This window comes from Sus scrofa, chromosome 5 (assembly GCF_054392235.1).
Source record: "Sus scrofa isolate SSC_HxYL_T2T_F1_AM1 chromosome 5, Sscrofa_HxYL_maternal_Yorkshire_Landrace_v2.0, whole genome shotgun sequence".
Classification (NCBI taxonomy): domain Eukaryota; kingdom Metazoa; phylum Chordata; class Mammalia; order Artiodactyla; family Suidae; genus Sus; species Sus scrofa.
The window spans coordinates 33445573-33466252 of record NC_139387.1 but is presented as its reverse complement, the minus strand read 5'-3'; the positions used below and the strand labels follow the sequence as shown (position 1 = coordinate 33466252).

General features: G+C 38.2%; 2 protein-coding genes and 1 long non-coding RNA gene across 3 annotated transcripts in view; 2 read left to right on the top strand and 1 right to left on the bottom strand.

The window, feature by feature from the left end:
- TBC1D30 (TBC1 domain family member 30) overlaps positions 1–20680 on the bottom strand; it is a 318685-nt gene that overhangs the window by 23957 nt on the left and 274048 nt on the right. The window lies entirely within an intron of this gene.
- The window catches only part of LOC146403307 (uncharacterized), an 897172-nt gene that overhangs the window by 781345 nt on the left and 95147 nt on the right, over positions 1–20680 (top strand). The window lies entirely within an intron of this gene.
- Positions 1–20680, top strand: part of WIF1 (WNT inhibitory factor 1) — a 93471-nt gene that overhangs the window by 43710 nt on the left and 29081 nt on the right. The window contains exon 3 of the mRNA NM_001315718.1: positions 12136–12244. Within this exon, the coding sequence (NP_001302647.1) occupies positions 12136–12244 (109 nt within the window). The remainder of the gene's footprint in view (positions 1–12135; positions 12245–20680) is intronic.

Below are 20680 nucleotides of genomic sequence, written 5' to 3'. Positions count from 1 at the left end.
CCTGGTTCCTGTTCTGCTATTGATTCCTTCTAGTTTTCTTTTCATTTTAGTTATTCTATTTTTTAATCTCTGTGTGTTTGCTTTTTAAATCCTCTATTTCTTTTTTAAACTGTTCTTGTAATTTCTTAATCTTTGCCTCTGGTTTTTTACAAGATCTTAGATCATCTTTACCATCATTACTCTAAAGCCTTTTTTTCATGTAGGCTGCTTATCTCTACTTCACTTAGTTGTTTTTCTGGGGTTTTGTCTTGTTTCTTCATCTGGCTCATATTTCTTTCCCATTTCATTTTGTATAGCTTTCCATCTTTGTGGTCTCATTTTTTACAGGTCACAGGGTTGTAGCTGCCCTGCTGCTGGTGTGTGCCTATTACAGAGTGAAGTGAGATATAGGGGGCTGTGGCAGCCTTTCTAATGGAAGGGACGGTGCCTGCCCATTGGTGGCTGGAGCTGATTCTTTTCACTCTAATAGGCAGTGCCATGTGGCTGAGTGTGATTAGAGGTAGCTCTGTGCCTTGGCAGACTTTAGGCAGTTTGTCTGCCAATGGGTATGGCTGTGTGCCCACTTTGTTTTTTGGCCTTGGATCTTTTCAGTGCTGGTGCCAGAATACTGTTGGGTGGGGCCAGATTTTTACAAAATGGCAGCCTCCAGGAGAGCTCATGCCCATGAATATGTCCTGGGACCTCCCCTTGCACTGTTTTTCCCCCACAGTGAGACACAGCTGACCCTGCCTTCCCGGGAGATCCTCAGTGACTCTCAGGTTCATCAAGTTCCTGCTTTGCCCTAGGACCCAGTGCACATAAAACCTTGCATGCACCCTTCCAAGGGTAGAGAATCTGTTTCCCCCAGTGCTATGGAGCTCCTCCACTCAAGCCCCGCTGGCTTTCAATGACAAATGCTCAAGGTGTTCCTCTTCCCTAAGCCAGACCCTGGGCTGGGGAACCCGACATGGGGTTCAGAAATCTCACTTCTGTGGGAGAACCTCTGTGGTGTAGTTATTTTCCAGTTTGTGGGTTGTCATCTGGCAGGTATGGGATTGCTTATATCATGAAAGCACCCCTCCTTCGTTTGGGGGTGTAGGGTATGTCTTTTGGTAGCTCCCAGTCTACTTTGTTGATGGGTGTTCAGCAGTTAGTTGTAATTTTGGTATTTTTGTGAGAGGAGGTGAGCTTGAATCCTTTTATTCCACCTTGTCATTTCCCAAGTCTGAGTTCAAGATTCTAGGAAAACATTTTTTTTTGTCTTTTTGCCTTTTTCTAGGGCCGCTCCCATGGCATATGGAGGTTCCCAGGCTAGAGGTCTAATCGGAGGTGTAGCCACTGGCCTACGCCACAGCCACAGCAACGCAGGATCTGAGCCGAGTCTGCGACCCACATCACAGCTCATGGCAACGCTGAATCCTTTAACCCACTGAGCAAGTCCAGGGATCACCCTCAACCTCATGGTTCCTAGTCGGATTCGTTGACCACTGTACCATGACGGGAACTCCTAGGAAAACATTTTAATAGTAGTGGTGGCAAATGGTGTGGTGAAGTGAGCTGAATATGAACGTGCAAGAAATCCAATGCCATGAATATAGCCTCCTCTGGAAGCGTTGTGATGACAAGGTTGGGTTTTTAACCTTTCATCACACTAATAAAGATGTGAGAAGGTGGCATTATTGATGGACCCAGTCTCAGAGGATATGAGAAGGAAGCAGGATTGATTGTGGATATGGTCTGTTTGTAGGTGGAAAGAGGAAAGTTTAGAGAATTCCAATCCAACAATCTCTGTTTTGATTCTGTATGAGATGTTGTCATCAGTTAAGTGAAGATGACAGAAATGGGGTCGAGGATTTCGGGAAATCTGTGGATTTGTGTGTAGGAGAAATACTAAGGATGTTTAAAAGAATTGCTGAGGGATCCTTGGGGTCAGTTTTTGGCCACAGAGATTTAGCCAGTTGTCAGATTATGGATTTTCAGCATTAGTATTCTCTTGGAAAGTGCTTCAGTTCTGATTCTTTTTCTTAAAGCGGAATGACTGGTATGAGTAACAATTTTATATGTTTTTCTTTCTTTTTTATTTTTATGGATATACCTGTGGTATATGAAAGTTCTTAGGCTAGGGGTTGAAATGGAACTGCAGCTGTTGCTTCTGCCACAGCAATGCTGAATCCAAGCTACATCTGTGATCTACCCCATAGCTTGTGGCAATGCTAGAACCTTAACACACTGAGTCAGGACTCGAACCTGCATGCTCGTGGACACTATGTCAGGTTCTTAACCCACTGAGCCACAATGGGAACTCCCGAGTAACAATTTTAAGGCAGTAAATATCTAGAGGATTTTAGGAGATTAAAAAGGCTGATGTACTATATGTTCTAGGCAGTGGATTTTTTTTTTGAGTTATAAAAAAAATTTATAATGGTTACCATTATTTGAATTTTTTGCTGTTTCCCTACATTTTGGACTTTGAAAATCTGTGAAGTTACAAACATTTTCTTCTGTTTGGCTCTTAGGAACAGAACAACTGGCCGTTGGAGGATATCTTGTCACATATATTTGACAAGTTACATGAAATTGCAATTATATGAACAAAGAAGTCAAATTAAGGCATATCTCATGACCTTTACCAAAGTAGTTTAATGCATTCTTTTCAAGACATAAAGGGGGAAAATAGGTTTTTTTTTTTTTCTGGTTTTTATCAAAGAAGTTAATACTGTCCATATGGATTCAATGAAAAATACATTAAAGAATTTCAGAAAATTACCTGAAGCTGAAACTAAGAAAAATATGACCTAATGTTAAATATTTTGAAAGCCATCACTGAGAATATCTCCTGACATTTCTAAGTCTTAAAAATTTCAAACACTTACTTTTTATCAATAGAATGAAATAGATATGGACCTCTAGAGATTACTATACATTATGAAAAACTCTTAAAGAAATGGAACATTAACTTTGTCTCTTTTCAGCTACTTATACATACTATTCAAATTTATTGGTACATTATATTTATTTTTTTTTTTTAGGGCTGCACATGCGGCGTATGGAAGTTCTCAGGCTAAGGGTCGAATCAGAGCTATGGCTGCTGGCCTATCCGCAGCCATAGCAACACGGGATCCAAGCCACATCTGGGACCTATAGCACAGCTCACGTCAATGCCAAATCCTTGACCCACTGAGCACGGCCAGGGATCGAACTGCATCCTAATGGATACTAGTTGGGTTTGTTTCTGCTACACCACAGCAGGAACTCCTATTGGTACGTTTTATACATGTCATTCCCCCTCAAAAATGTGATGTGCTGAAATCTACCACCACGTGAACTGTGTGAAGGGGGAGAATAAGGAGGTGAGGTACTGATGAAGAAAAAATGTACTGCATGAAATGTAAGGGTGATTGCTCAGTTTTTAAATTATTATCAAAGAAATAGCTCTTAGCACATTTTCTGTTCATCTCCCCCCATAAATAAATACCCAATGACGGCTTCTGAAGCTTTAAGAAATATTCAAATATAAATCTTGAGATGTGAAGGAAAAAAAAATAGAAAAAGTGTTCCCTTTTCTTTGTCAGAACTGAAATCTCCCTCTCCCATCTCCTCTAGAACACCTACATTTACACCACTGTTTATTAGCTCTTCCATAGTCTGCAGAATGATTCTGTCTTAGTGTCTAGGAGAAAGTATAGCGGTGCTCCCAAGTTCTTCCCCACTGTTTCCTTCCCATACCTCCTGAATATAGACCATCCTAGTCCCCAGAGTGCCAGCTGCACCACGTATAATGGCATTTTCTTTTCTTTTTTAAATTTTATTTAAGTATAGTTGATTTACAGTGTCGGGTTAATTTCTGCTATATAGCAAAGTGACCTTTTTCATATTCTTTTTCCACTATGGTTTATCACAGGATATTGAATATAGCTCCCTGTGCAATAAATACAGTAGGACCTTGTTGTTTATCCATCCTCTGTATAATAGCTTGCATCTGCTAACCTCAAACTCCCAATGTAATGATGTTTTCTTTGCTCAGGTCCTCATCTTACCCTCACTCAGTGTTGCCCAATACTGTCCTTCTTAGTGCCCAGTTTTTAGGTTGGCACTGACCCATAACCTCCAAATATTTGAACTAGGGCAGGCTTACTGTGAGGAAGAGGCACTTGTCCCAGAAGCCTTGAGGAATAAAGAGGAATGAAGCTTTCGGAAGTCCTAATGCCTCTTTCCATGGAAAATTTTGCCAGTCTGTTGCATATGTCCTGAACGGGGACCATGTTTTGCTTAGGGCCTACATGGTCTTTATACCAATACCCCTTTTTTTTCAGTCTTCAAAAGAACCAATAAATAAATAACAACACCCTTTCCATTCTCCAATGCTTTGCTTCCCTACATATTAAAATTAAAAAAAAAAAAACCTAGGTTTTTGGTTTTCCCTAATACAAAATAGCTATATAGCTCTATATAGGAAAGATAACTTTCCTATCTTTAGAAATCTTAAAAGAGAGTGACTAGCCAGTGATTTGTCAGATAACTGGGTCTGTTTTTGGTTTGCATGAGCAATGATGGTTCCAAACCTCAGGAGGAAAAAAATGGAAAATGTCTTAGATATTTCAGATTCATGTGAAGCCAAACTCTGTGATCTCCTGCCAGTTTTAGCTTACAAAACTCTCATGGTCCTGGGTGTGTTTACTTGGACTTTAACTTTTACTATTACCATTATATTCCAATAACTTCACTCACTCAACCCAGCCCATTGACGGTGTTCTAGTCTGGTGTGTAAAAAAACAATTACGAGAACAGAACTTGGTGGATTGAAGTTCTCTCCTTAAGTAATATTAATTTCAATGTCAGTTTAATCCAAGGCCAGCTACATAATTAACTAGTCTGCATGAGAAGGTGCCTTTTCTTTTTGTTTTTGAAATAAGTTTCTCTTAGAGCCATTTTCAAAAGAAAGCGGGAAAAAAAATCCATTGTTGATATTTCAGTGAAATTGCAATTGCATACTGTAATTTAAAGAACGCAACATTTATGTGAATTTATACAATTTTATAAAATTTATAAACTTTTAAAAGTATATAATTACATGCCATTGTAATTAAATACATGTTACTTACAAGAGAGACGCAAGTAAAAAATATGAACCAGAAGAACATTGGACAAAGTTATGTTTCAGAACTGGACTCTGTTTACACTATTTGCTTATATTCTTTCTGGGAGCCTGATTGCCAAGGTTTTGTCTCCACACAAGCCTAAAACAGTTACAAACTATGTCCAGATTGGCTGGATATCAAGTGTCAACACTTGTTTGATTGCTCCTTTTTTCCCCCAAAAAGTGTTCTCTATTGTCTATGTATGCTGCTGTGACTGGCCACACAGCAAAGTAAAAGAGAATCTTTTGACCCATGAAAGTAATTTAGCAGTTGCCAAAACAGAGAAGCTGTTACCTATCAGTAGAATTAGAGGCTAGTGCCCTTCACCACAACAGTGTGTTCTGGAATGCGCTGTAATTCTGCGTTTGGATGCTTTTATTCAGCAAATTCATTTATTCAGCAAATACTTTTTAAAATACCTTGCTGTGTACAAGGATGAGTGAATTTCCAATAGATGGTCGGAAAAAAAATATAATCCTGTCTTTAACATGAAGAATCCAAAACATGTATGAAAATACATGATATACACATGTAAAAAGTTTCATAGAAATATAGCAATACATGTTAAGGGCCAGGCTGGTTTAAGTCTTATCATGGGTCAGTCTTAATGGGTTTAAGTTCTATGGGTCAGTATCAATGAAAACACTGGAATATATGTGTGGCTCTGATAAGTTCAGAGTGGGCCCATTGTGCTCCATCAGTGTATCCTTGTTGGAGAGTAGTAAGAAATAAAAGAAATGTAGAACCAAATTGTGGAGGACATTTAGACAGGCTAAAGGCCTTATCCTGGAGATAAGAAAAGCCAGGAAAGGATTGTGATATAGCAAAAGTGATACTAATTTAAAAGACACACACACTCCAGTGTTCATAGCAGCACTACTTATAATAGCCAAGACATGGAAGCAACTCAAGTGCCCAGTAGTTGATTAGATTAAGAAGGTGTGGTTTATACATACAATGGAAGATTACTCAGCCATAAAAAAGAGTGAAATACTTCCATTTGTAGCAATGTGAAGGGACCTAGGGAATATTATGCTCAGTGAAATAAGTCAGACAAAAATACTATGTGATATCACTTTTATGTGTAATCTAAGAAATAATACAAATACATGTACATACAAAATAGAAACATACAGATATAGAAAACAAACTTGTGGTTACCAAAGGGAAGAAGAAAGAGAAGAGAGGCAAGTTAGGGGTGTAGGATTAAGAAATACAAACTGCTATAAGTAAAATAGATAGGCAAAAAGGTTATACTGTGTATTGCACAAGGAATTATGCTCATCTTACAATAACCTATAATGGAATATAATCAGCAGAAATAGTGCATCATTGGGTTGTATACCTGAAACCAACACAATATTGTAAATCAACTATATGTCAAAAATGAAGTGATGTTTTAATTAGATATTTTGGTGTATGGCAGGTATTTTAAAGAGGCAGGCAAGAAGAATATTTCAGAAATGTTACAATAATACCACCTTGAGGAAATAAAGGCTGGGTTAGGGTAGAAGCAGTGGGAATGTAAAGGAAGAGGCAGAATCAAAAGAGATTATGAATAGAGAAAGGATCAGGCTAGAGTCTGGCTATTGGAAAATGAGGTAGAGGCAAAAAACAACTCTGAGATTTGGTACCTTTGTTATTGGAAAATCAATAATATTGATGACAGATACAAAGAAATCAGGTGGTGGAGCTGCGTTGAGAAGATAATGAAGCTCCATGCACACAAGCACGGCCACGAGGCGATGGGAATGTTGCACACTGATTGTTCACAAGGAAGTAGTTCAGTCTGTGAAAGTGCAGGAGTTTATGACAGAATATGGAGAGTGAAGAGCTGAGGCTTGAGTCTTAATGATTTTTCTTAGATGGTGAGCTGAGAGACTTTTAACAAGAACATTCAGGAAAATCAAAACATGGGAGAAGAATCAGCAGACAGTCACGGAATCCAAGGATAACGAGTTTTGAGTTTGAAGGATGAAATTTTGCAGAGAGGTGACAAGAAGAATGCCAAGAAAGAATGTGAGATCTGGCAATTTTCAGTCTAGACATTCAGGCGTCAGATTATTTTAAGCATTGGGCATGCTTATTCGTTTTGTTTGGGACTTCAACATTGAACTATTTTCCTTTCTTGCTTATTTTAGCAAGATTTCTTCTTGCCTTCCACGTACCACGTAGGAGCTATTTTATATGCCTTTAGTAATTCTCAGACTCAGGGCCTGGCTAATCTGGACAGGCTTGTATGCTGTCATAATAGTAGGTTGTTGTGAGAATTAAATGAACAGTGACTAGGGTCTAGTAAACACACAACAAAAATTATTTATAACATTTCAACCTTTATGGCAACATGTTCTGTATTTTTAAATCACCTGAAATTTTCTTTGGGAAAAACATGATACCTTTATTGTTTTAGTGTTTTCCCATGAACACTTAGGTCCACATCATAATACGTGAAGTTTAAAGGGGTTTGAGAGCCATGGTTTTATGAAGAATCTTTGATTCTTAACTCAGAGGTTCCCGCAATTATTGTGCTTATTAGATTAAGTGTACACCATAAACCCAGAACTTCAAAGGTGGAAAAGAAAGGCTGGATTCTCTCCATTCCTTCCGATGGTTAATGCAATGCTCTCCTTCCTTTCTCCCTGTCTCCCCAGTGCCAGAGTGAAGGCCTTAGGAGTTGTCCCATGTTGCTGTTGAAATGATGTCTTGATCTCTTTTGGAAGGAACAACCCTAATATTCAGCCAAGTCGCTTGGAAGCAAGTTAAATGTCCTCCAGCACTCCTTTCTTGATAATATTTGAGTGTCTTTTATACTTCACTATGAAAGGAAAATTTACTGCATGGCAAACCAGGCCAACAAGATTTCTCAGCAACTTTACTTTAGGAGTGACTTCTTCTTCTGAATAGACCCATTCTTTGTTTGAATACAAGGCAGTCTTTTCATGTGTTTCCCAAGTAAGCACCCTAGTTACCTCTACCTGAGTTTCCACTAGTGTCATTTAATGAAACTAAATGTACTTTTTCCTATTAGAGGTTTTATGTGCTCCAATATGCCACCTCCCTATTACAGTTCATGCTCTGAGTTCCTTTTATCTCAGTAATAAATCTACAATTTGTAAAACTTGTTCCCAAACTTGAGAGCTAGCTCTCTGTTCTCTTTGGCATAGAATTTAGGTTTTATTTGCCCCCGAATAAATTTTTCCAGGGGAAACGTTTGGGACTTAGAATATTTATTATAACTAGAGTAAAGACAGAGAAGTCCTGCCTAGAAGTGACAATATGACATTAATACATCTGTAGGTTATTTCATCAGCCATTTTCTGTGACTCTGGGGGAAATATTTAAGTTAAATGAGGAATATATTTCATCTCTACCTCATGGTGATGATAGTTTATTTGTAAAAATATTTATATGATATTGCTGGTTTTGGTAGATTGCTTTATAATGACAAAGTGAAACTTTGAAAGAAGTCAGTGTCAAGATCAGACAAAGAGTCAGTCAGTTTCTAAGTGGTTTTCAGGTTGGTGTTTTTTAAGATGGCAATGGGCATGGACAAACTCCTTTTAAAAATATATATATACCAGGTACCAAGAAAATTATATATTTTAGAGATTAGAGCGTCATTATTACCTCTAAAAAGAAAGCCAAACAAATAAAATGGTTTTCTCTGGCAACTGCCTTTTGCTGATGAGATCCAAGGAAGAAACAGTTTTGTCCAATTTTTGCCTGGAGATACGGTTTTAGAATTGTAGTAGAAGAGTCATGATGTTTACTGATTCTCCACAAAATCAAAGGGACTTCCTAAAACCTCTAGTGTGAAATTTGTTATTGGTAAGACCATAGTATTGGCCAGCCAGAGACGTTTATTAAACCTAGCTGCATCCTGTTGAGCAGTTATGCCAATGCTGGTTATAAACTCTCTGCTACTAACTGTAATGGGTTCATGCTTCTCAACCTACTTTAGGTGACCATCCTCAAAAGCAGCAACAGGAGACCTAAAGGTTCTCTCAAGTTATGTTTCTGGACTCCAAGTGAAATTGTTTCAGTTCCACATTCGGTGAACATCATCAAACGCTTTTGAAAGAGACATTCAGAAGCTTAAATACTGCGTGGTGTTCTTTTGAAGCACACTTTCTCAGAGACTTGCAAGAGAGTTAAATAAATTGTTACATGAACACAGCCACAGTAAATAGCAGCGCAAGAAGAATATTTCATCTATGATCAGAGTGCCAATGATTATCATCAGCCACACAGAACTGAAAGCAGGATATATGATTAATGCCTGTTATTAAATACATGTGTTTATTTCACTATAAAAGACATGGCACCACATTTAGAAAATTGGGAAAAGAGAGAAAAGGAAAAAACATCAGTTACCATCAATCCTACATAGTCATTTTTTTAATCCTAATGTCTAGTCTTTCATCCTTTTTTTTAAGGAAAAAATGATTTTTACAACTCACTGAAATTATATTAGTTCTTACAAATGCAGTTAAAATATATCACCCATGTAAACATAGATTTAATTTATAATGTGATAACATTCAAAGATATGATTATGGAGCAGCAAATAAGAACATGTGGTATTTGAAGCAGTATAGCTACTGAAATGTTTTATTTTCAACATGTTTGCAATCTCTTCACTCAGTTCTTTTCCATCATTAAATGTACTAAGAATACAGATATTTCGAGTAAGTCTCAGCATATGGTATGCATTACACAGTGGTTGTATTATTGTTGCTAATTGTTATTACTGACCTTGGTAATATAAATAACCAAAAGTGGAGTTCCAGTCGTGGCTCAGTGGTTAACAAATCTGACTAGGAACCATGAGGTTGTGGGTTCGATCCCTGGCCTTGCTCAGTGGGCTGAGGATCTGGCGTTGCTGTGAGCTGTGGTGTAGGCCAGCGGCTACAGCTCTGATTAGATCCCTAGCCTGGGAACCTCCATATGCCACAGGTGCGGCCCTAAAAGTGCAAAAGACAAAAAAAAAAAAAACCCGAAAAACAAAAAACAAAAGTTATTAATTATAAGGGCATACAGTACTAAATTCTTTCATAATGCCAACTGAAGTATGTTTTAGAACAGAAAGTGAAATGACAGATATTATCTAGAAAAGTATACAGGAAAGTACAGCTGGTCGAAGTCATTTAAAACCCTGGATTCATGAAATGCCATCTAAGAAGTAACCCATTTTTGGAGTTCCCTGGTGGCCTAGTGGTTAAGGACTTAGCATTGTCACTGCTGTGGCTTGGGTCACTGCTATGGCTCGGGTTCCAGAGCTCCTGCATGCTGCAGAATGGAGGAAAAAAAGTAGCCCACTTTTAAAAGTCATTTTTCCTGAAAGGACGTAAGTAATATTCTCTTTTTCAAAGGAACTTATTTAAAATAATTTTTTTTTGTCTTTTTAGGGCCACATGGCATATGGAGGTTCCCAGGCTAGGGGTCGAATTGGAGCTGTAGCTGCCAGCCTATACCACAGTCACAGCAACACCAGATCCAAGCCATGTCTGTGAGCTACACACAGCTCACGGCAACACCCCATCCTTAACCCACTGAGCAAGGCCAGGGATTGAACCTGCATCCTCTTGGATGCTAGATAGATTGTTTCCACTGAGCCACAAAGGGAACTCCTCAAAGGAATTTATTACAACTGAATGACTTTTCCTGATGACACTCCTTTCATCGCATTTCTTGCAATCCTCTGCCTTCCCTTAGGGTGGGAATGAACTGTCTTAGGACCCTTTATCCTCAGGGCCCTCGTACTGAATGAATTTAGTAAAATTAATTCATGACTCTCTTATCCACCTAGGGAACCCTTCCTAGTGGTTTTTTGGAGCCACTGCCTCAATTCAAAGAAGCAGTTGCAGTGGGAATTTGGCCAATGAAGGTGCTCCTTTTGACTTAGTGAAACCAGGAAGTGCTTTTCAACTGCTATACATGTAGACAGTGTCCATATAGCTGCTGAGATCACCCTTTTGCATTATCATCTTCATGTTACAGTCCCTGATGCCTAACATATTGAAATTGTAACTTACAGCAGAAAGTTTTATGAGTGTCTGCATATATCCCTTATATCTTCCATGTTAGAAAATAAATTTTATACTGCATATGAGGCTACATTCTTTCGTAAACCTCTTTCTAATCCATGTTTTAGTTAATTAACCCATCCGAATTCTGGATATCTCTACAGATAACCACAAAACCCCTCAATCTAATTTGGTACCTGTGCTATTCGTTGATTGATCTTTATTCCTAAGCAAGAACACCTTGTTTCCATTATAAACCCTTTTATAATAACCCAGCTGAGAATCAGTTAAGCATCAAAGCTCTACAGTGAGATTATACATCACTGCTTTCTGTATTTCATGGCCGTTCAAGTAGCATGAAGCATTTTCTTAATTAGACTTGGAAAATGAACATGTTTACCATATAAAGTTTTATGGTTTGTTGTCATATTATAGTGGTTTTTACACATTTAGGCTTTTCTCTCCAAAATTAAATTGAGCTGTTAAATATAAACCTTCCAAAGGGATTGATACTGAAAAATAAATTTTAACAGCAAGATCATTAAATTTTGGACTTCGATGTCTTTTTCATTATCACTTATTGCTTCTTTGCAATTTTGGTCCAAAAGACTCTCTTTGGATTTGGAAAGAATTAAAGAATGACTCAAGAAGCTGAGATGGATTTTCTAAGGGCTACCTGAAGACTGCCTTGACTTCACTGTTTCCTTAAGGGCATTTTTCTCAATCCTTTTAAGCTATAAGGGTACCTTGTGAGTATTTTAGATATGTGTTATTAATGTTTTGAAAGAATGACTTCTCTCCAAGCAGAGTCTAATTCTAGAGTTCTAAAACGCAGAAGAGAGAATTATGCCTACATGGTATTTTAGGTGTCATGTGCTCCAAGATTCCTATGGTGAAAATGTTGGTTTTCCATCAGAGGGATGATGAATTGAGAAGTGCCTTTCTGCTCCCTGTGGTTTCCATGGTACTGATTGTCATGCCTTTTGTTGTAGGCCGAATACTTCTATGAATTCCTGTCCTTGCGCTCCCTGGATAAAGGCATCATGGCAGACCCAACTGTCAATGTCCCTCTGCTGGGAACCGTGCCTCACAAGGCATCAGGTGGGTGGTCTTTGCCTTAGAAAAAAGTTTGCACTTAAAAATTATATAATGATGGGAAGACTATTTTAACCCACCATCAGAGGGATGACAGAATGTTGTCCTGAAAAGGTCTGTTGATTTTAGGGCAGACCAGTTGTTATGTCCCTATTTCCTTTGAGCAAAAGATTAGCATGGGATGAAGAAATGGAGGTTTTAGAGTTTCCTAAAAACTCAGTTCCTCAATGATTTCATATTGAAAAAGAAAGTGGAGATATACTGGGCCAGTAGTAGGCATAAAGTACGGGAGTGCATATAAATGTGGCAAAGATGCAAAGTGAGTGATTGAGGGCAGATGGGATAAGTCAAGAAAAACTTCTCCCGAAGGAACATTGTATTAAATAGGAATTTGAAGTAGCAAAGAGATAAGAAAAAGTGGGAGAAAGGGATTCAGTCTTTCAGATCTCATCATCCTTCTCTGCTAGGAAAATAATAGTATGCAGTTATTTGTTTAAAACTTTTCCACTTAACAAAACACCAATTCATGTATTATCTAGTGTGCATTCTGGGAGGGAGTCAAGGCCTGAATTATAGCTCCATTTTACAAATTAGAAAATTGAGGCTCGTGAGGTTCACTGACTTTCCCAAAATCACGTAATAGTAATAAGTAGGGGAGCTTAGACCAGAGCCCAGATTTTAGGACTTTTAGGAATATATAGATACCACCTAAAAAAAAAAAAAAAAAAAAGGATTTCCCTTCGTGGCTCAGTGGTTAACGAACCCGACTAGGATCCATGAGGATGTGGGTTCGATCCCTGTCCTCACTCTGTAGGTTAAGGATCTGGCATTGCCGTGAGCTGTGGTGTAGGTCACAGACTCAGCTCAGATCTCGAGTTGCTGTGACTGAGGTGTAGGCCTACAGCTCCAATTCAACCCCTAGCCTGGGAACCCCCATATGCTGTGGGTGTGGCCCTAAAAAGCAAAAAAAAAAAAAAAAAAAATTTAAACATTTTCTCGTGTCATTATAGATTTTTCCAAAAGTTCTAAATGCCCTTAAAATATTCTATTTTATGAACATACCATAATTTATTTACTCATTGCCTTATTGGGTGTCACTTCGATTGTTCTTAAGGTTTGCATACTAGAAATATCACAATAAACATCCTTTTTAAAGTAATAGATGGTCAGTGGCCCTGTTTGTCTTAGCACAGCTGCCAACAAGGGCCCAGAACAAAACAGACATTCAGAAAATACTTGTTGGATTAATGTGTGTAGCAACATCTTGAAGTTCATCTCATTATTTCGTTAAAATAGATTCTTAGAAGAAAAATTATTATGTCAAAGGATATGAACTATGAACTTTTTAAAAGGCTCTTAGAAAAGATTGCCAAGAATACCAAATTACTTTCCTCAAAGGTTGTACCCATTTGTACCCTGGAGAGTGCCTGACTTAGAGTAACCTCATCAACATGGGTTATTAATCATGTTAGCCGCTTTGCTGACTTAAAAAGTGAAAAGTGGTTTCTCAGTGTTCTTTCAAATTGATTTTTAAAATTCCTATTGAGGTGGGAGATATTTTCTTATATCTATTAGTCAATGTAAAATGTCTATGTACTGTACTCATTTTTATATTGAAATAGTGTGGTTCTGTTTACAAAGCTCACTACATCTTATTTACTCTTGATTGCAGTTTTTTTCAATCTATATGCATTTACTTTTTTTCTTTTTTAATGACTGCACTCATGGCATATGGAAGCTCCTAGGCCAGGGATCGAATCTGAGCCATAGCTATGACCTACACTACAGCTACAGCAACACTGGATCCTTTAACCCACTGTGCTAGGCCAGGGATTAAATTCACACCTCCACAGCAACATGAGCCACTGCAGTTGGATTCTTAAATCACTGCACCACAGTGGGAACTCATATGTTTACTTTTTTAAGGGGGGGGTGTACAGAGGCTTTAAAATTCTATATGGTCAAAACTACTTTTTCCTTTGTGATTATTTTTTCCTATTATGTTTATACTTTTATATTAATCCTATTCCAGAGAACAGAGATCATTTACACATGCTTCTAATATTTTATAAAACTTTATTTTGGCAATAGTGTGAGGTAGGGCTCTAACCTGAATTATTTTTCTGACTCATCAACTTTTCCAGTTTAAGACATTGGATTGATTCAAAATGCTCTTTATTTTACAGTAAGTTCTTTTATACAGAGAGTTGGTTTTAAAGCCTGCTTTTTGTTCTAATATTATAATAGTTGTAGTTCTGTAATATTTTAAAATAATTGACAGCTCAATCCTTTCTCCTTTAAAAAAAGAAAATTAGACATTCTTTTAGAGGAAGGTTATAATAATTTTGTCAGATGTCAAATGAATATCTCATTAGGAGCTAATTTAACTTGATAAAATAATCAGGAAATCACCTTTACAAAGTCCATTTTCAGGTCGTGGTTATCTGTTACTTCCAATGGCTCTATATTACTGCATCCCAGCATGGTAAGAGTTGAGGTCTAAATAGGCACACAGTTTTTCTAACTTCCTGGCATGGGTACCCCACGGGCATAGACAAGAAGAGTGTGAATCTGAGTTTCTCTTGGGTCATTCCAGTGCAATAGGTATGACTAGGAGCCTTCCTAGAGGCTTTGCTTCCAGCCTAGATGGTTTAGGTTCTAGGAAGCTCTTAGGAAAGGAAAAGGCCTTGGGTTCTGGAGATTCACTCACCTGAAATTTGTGGCCCCAAGGATATGTGTCCGATTCCAGACACATGGACATCCCAGTTGCACTCAGATGGTAATGCTAGTGCTATTGCATACTGTTACAGGAAAGGTTTTAGAATAGGGCCACCAAGTTCTTGGAATAGGCCATTGCTCAGTCTCTTGTCATGGCATTTGGTATTCCTTTTTGGTCAAAGATAATTGTCTTTCTTTCTTTTTCTTTTTATTTTTGGCTTTTTAGGGCTGCACCCATGGCAAGTGGAGGTTTCCTGGCTAGGGGTCAAATCAGAGCTGAAGCTGTCGGTCTACACCGCATCCATAGCAACAGAGGATCTGAGCCACACCTGCGACCTACACCACAGTTCATGGCAACGCCAGATCCTTAACCCACTGAGCAAGGCCAGGGATCGAACCCGCACCCTCATAGATACTAGTTGAGTTTGTTAACTGCTGAGCCATGATGGGAACTCCTCAAAGATAATTTCTCTAAAAATTTCTTAATGATATTTTTTGCTCTTTAAGCAGCTCTCAGGAATAAGATAAATACATAACATGTTTCTCAATTTCCATTTTGAAATTGTTTTTTTTTTTTGTTTTGGTCTTTCTGCTATTTCTTGGTCTTGGGCCGCTCCCGCGGCATATGGAGATTCCCAGGCTAGGGGTCCAATCGGAGCTGTAGCCACCGGCCTACACCAGAGCCACAGCAACGCGGGATCCGAGCCGCGTCTGCAACCTACACCACAGCTCACGGCAACGCCGGATCGTTAACCCACTGAGCAAGGGCAGGGATCGAACCCGCAACCTCGTGGTTCCTAGTCGGATTCGTTAACCACTGCGCCATGACGGGAACTCCTCAATTTCCATTTTGTATCTTTGAATTTTTCCTTTTTTTCTGCTTATTAATGAAACTCATTGTAGTCCATTAAAATGCATTAATTTGGAAGTTCTATGGTGCATCAGTTAAGGATCTGGCTTTGCTACTGCTGTGGTGCAAGTCGCAGCAGCACAGGTTCAATCCCTGGCCTGGGAACTTCTACATGCTGCAGGTGTGGCCAAAAAAAATGCATTAATTAATGACACAGTTATACCTGCTCAGCTTACAATAAATCCTGCATCTCTGGCTTTCTTAATAGAATGGTTGTAGCCTACATCTTTCCAGCTTTATCAGTCTTTTTGTGTCTAGTTAAAAAAAAAAAAAGATTACTGAAATTCTCCTTCTTAGGATATTAAAACAGTAAGGTTTTGAATATATGATGTGAGAATATCTTGATAGGGCATGTTTAGAGAAAACATCTTTTGCCGATAATTTAGAATCTTTATAAATAATAAAATGTAAGGAAAACATGGATGATGCTGTGGATGAGGTGACACTAAAAAGAACAAGCCATCTGGGATGAAGTGACTTGTGTACATACACATACTTCGTGTAATAACCCTATACCCTCCCCCGCCCCATACGCACATAGGTTTTTAGAGGCAGATGTAGGATTTGTTTGCAGAAATGCAGGTGCAAGAAATTTATGGGAATTTTAGCCCATTGCAGGGCAGTTACTCATTAGCCTCATTAGGCTCAGTCCTCTCAGCATGAGCAGTGAGGGTACCTTGAATTATTAAAAAGTAACCAAATCAGTGTGTCTTGCTTCTAAGCATCCAGGTAGCATTCCTTACTCTGCTGGTCTATGTAAAACATCCAAGCTGCCAAACCATTCTTTTATCCTACAGACGCTCATATACCTAAACATTGCATGAGAAAGAAAACTCTTGATCTTGAACAGTAACAAAGTGCCTGCCTTCTGGCATCTGAAGAGAACAAAAACAGGAAATACAAACTGCAGGGTGGTTCAGTAAAATTCCTGAGCTGGGTAACGAAAAACAGTTTCCATCCACCTCGGGCTTTGCCTCTTAGGATGCTCTGTCTCCGTCCTCCCATGAAACCACCAGAGCCAGGGTTGTTTCTCAACCAAGACCGTCAGGAATCAGATGTGCAGAAATTGTCAGATAGGTGCTGATGCTGGAAGGACCATCTTCTTGGTGACCCCCATCCTTAGCAGAAAGTTGAAGCCCGGGCTAGGTGCTCAGTGTTTGCTGAGCGAAAAAGTGGCTGTCAGCATAGTGTGGGGGCACTGATGACGGCTGGCTGATTGATATCCGTGGAGCAGCGTATAATCCTGTGGGGTTGAGAATGAGCTCTGGCCTGCCTTTCTCATCTCTTCCTTTGCTGCGAGGCAGTGGCTCGCGTGATGGAGGCTGAGGCTGTGTGAGCACTGTGCCCGTCTCAGTGAGAAAGAGGTATTTAATCAGAATAAGTTTGTTATTTGCTTCTCTAGAAGGGCGAGTTGATGTGCAATCAGTGGCACATCAGTGTGGTTTGAAAGCCGTGCGAGTTATGTTCAATCTGCTTTAGCTTTTCGGAGTTGTTTAATTTACCAGGGTCTCATTGGTATAACCTAGACTGCACTGGAATCCACAACATCTGGCCTAATTTCCACCGAGCTTTTGGTAAAAGTGGCTCTCGACCCATATGCTCATTGTTGCAAAAGCACAAGGTAACTTTGACATTTCTTTCATTCCTTGGAAGTCATGAGTCTGTGCTCTTTCTGCCTTTGAAGTCTGTTTTTTTGTACGCCTGTGTTTTTCAGAGTGTATGTTGTTTGTGCTTTACTCTCTCTCCCACTGTCTAAGGTGAATTTCTTTCTCTTACTGTGTAGGTGTGCAAGTGTGCACATATATGCACAAGTGTGTGTCCGTGTGTATATGTAAATGGATGTGTCCCCCATAAGGTATACATATCTGTGACTGTTGGTGCCCAGTTTGTGACAGACAATGTACTGGATGCTGAGATTACAAAAACACAGAAGGTATGGTCCTTACTTTTGAAAATCTCATCCTCAGCCAAGGATGCAGAATTGTAATTAAATGATTAGATTATATTGTAGTCATATAGAGAGGTGTCTGTGAAATATATGTGAAATGATTTAGGCAGGGGGTGTTTGGGAAGGCAGCTGAGAGCAAGTGCTGTTTAATTTTGGTCTTGAAGGGAGAACGCTGGAGAGAAAAGAGAAAACATTGCAGGCAGCAGGATGGGTGGGCAGTCAGGCACTGTGGACGTGCACCACATGCTTGGGAACTGAAAGCAGGCTAGTTTAGGTGGCGCACAGGTTACACGAAAGCCAATCACTGAAAATGAGGCAAACTAAAGTCAGGTTTTATTTTCAAAATTCTTTGAAAAACCTTAAAAAGTATTCCATTATAATTCTTATTACTTGAATGGTCTTACAGATAGAATTTATAAGCAGGAAAAAAAGACACATAAAGGGCAGAAAAGGACTCAGATTTCCATTTCATGTTTCACAATTGAAAAATGGACAATTGTGATTACTGCAATTTATACACCTTTCATTAATCTCTACTTTAAAAGTTAATTCATTGAACTGCGTAGCACAGGGAACTATATCCAATCTCTTGTCTCATCTTCCATCATGTTCTATCATGAGAAAAAGAATGTATATATATATATATGTACGACTGGGTCACTTTGCTGTACAGCAGAAATTGACACAACATTATAAATCAACTATACTTTAACAAACATTTTTTTAAAGTTAATTCACTGAAACTCAAACTATGTGCCTCTCTAAATTCTGAACTTTATTTCCTAGTTCCTTTCAAATCATTCCATTTTAGGGTTCAGACAATAATACGTTTACATTGCCTCCTATATCAAAAGAGTTGAATATGTTTGGGTGAAACTTTCCCGCCTATGGTAAGGGGATTTTTGATTTGTTCATTTTTAACTGGAGTTGAATTTATCAGGTTGGAATTAAAAATATATAAGGAAAATACTACAATTTTAAACCTAGAGTATGTTAGATCTTTGAAGATAGAAAATATTTTGTATTAATATTAATGTTGATTGAACATAATTGTAAATTGGTAAAATAATTCTTAGCTTTTCTGTTGGTTTACTAAGCAGGTGAAGATGCTACATCTTTAAGTTTTCTGCCTGAAGTTTTCTTATTAAAAAATATGAAAGATTCTTTTTTTCTTCTCTCTTGCATTTGGTATGATTTTGTGTAACTATGCTATATATGTGAGTTTTCCGATAAGATTTTTTTAAATGGAAGACGTCTTTTGGCCGCACTCATGGCATGCAAAAGTTCCTAGGCCAGGGATCAAACCTGCGCCACAGCAGTAACAAAGCTGGATCCTTAACCCACTGAGACACCAGGGAATTCATTTAAATGAAAGACATATTTGATGGTGAACAGTAACATAGTTTTCTTTAAACAGTCAAATAACAGGACTTTCCACACACAAAAAAATTCTGAAAATTGTTTTAATGGGATTATTTATTAGCCTTATGGCCAAATAAAGGAACTGAGGGCTAAGGATCTTAACCATACCACCCCAAATCAGTGGATAATAGAGAGTGCAATTCTCTACCTGATCCTTGTTTTAAGCATTATACAATATTTTCGGAAGTCATGTATGCACTTGTAATGAAGCTAATATACAAGCAATTTGAACTTAGACTATAAAAGTCAAGACCCAAAGAATCCAGTAGTTACAGACGCAAAACAAACACTGCCACTACTTTCAATTCTAATTTAAATCTGTGGTTTAGACATGTGTTGGTGTTTTTATTTTCCTATACATTTTTAACGGTTAAAATATTTGGCTGTCATGAAATGTCTTCAAAATAAACCACTGACGTGTAAGTGCTGCAAAAGGCAGGGATTTTTGTCTTGTTCATTTTGTTGATCCTGAAAACCCTCAAGAAGTTACTTAGGGCATGTTTTTGTTCTTTTGGATTTTGCATCCATGTTTTTCTTCCCTGGGATGATTCAGGAACACCCTGTTTAGATCACCACAGGCCAGAGATCTCTGTGCATCTCTGTACATTCATTGATTTAGAGGCCGTTACAGCTAATCACACACTCCCTGTGTGAGCACTTCAGACTCTCTAGAAGACCCCCTGCTGATTGGAGCCTGTGAACATATAGTCAGAACTTATTCACATTTGCAAATGGTTTGTTTGTAGCACATCGTGAAAACATGGACAAACTGAGTCATTATTCTTAACTGAATTTCATATATCTATTATAAGATTTTTTTGGTATTTGACATCCAAGTTGTGTTTTGAAATTTGACAGTGCTGATAAACAGAAATGAAGATGAGTTTGTTTACAAGCATTTTCTCTTCCACACCAAGATTCTTAAAGCTAAAATAACTTTGAAGTGCCTTTTTTAAAAGAATGAGGTGGGCTGCAAAGTAGAGGCGCAGTGAGGTCCAAGAAAAAGATACACTTGGGAAATAGTAGTTGATGATAGTAGTAGATGATAACACGTGGCTCAGAAAATTCTAAAAATACTGTCTCAGGTTTTTCCATCTTTTTATGCCTCAGGACAGTTATTGGCCTATCCATCCATGCAAAAGATTTATGAGAAAGATAAATGACATTTTCTACTTGAACCAACTGAAAACACCCTGGAAGAGTTAACAATTGAAAGATATTACTTGTCAGCTCCTTCACTTCCTTTTAAAATGGAAATCCCTACAATGGATTTTTGTGCTTCATAAATTTGTATTTGCATATGTAAAGTTTCATTAAACCAAGATTTTCAATGGGGAAAATTTTACTTTGGGAACTTCAGACACGACTTTGGTTTTTTCTTTTTTTTTAATTTCTGTTAAAATATCTATATATTTTTTATCATTGGATTCATTATTTGCAATGC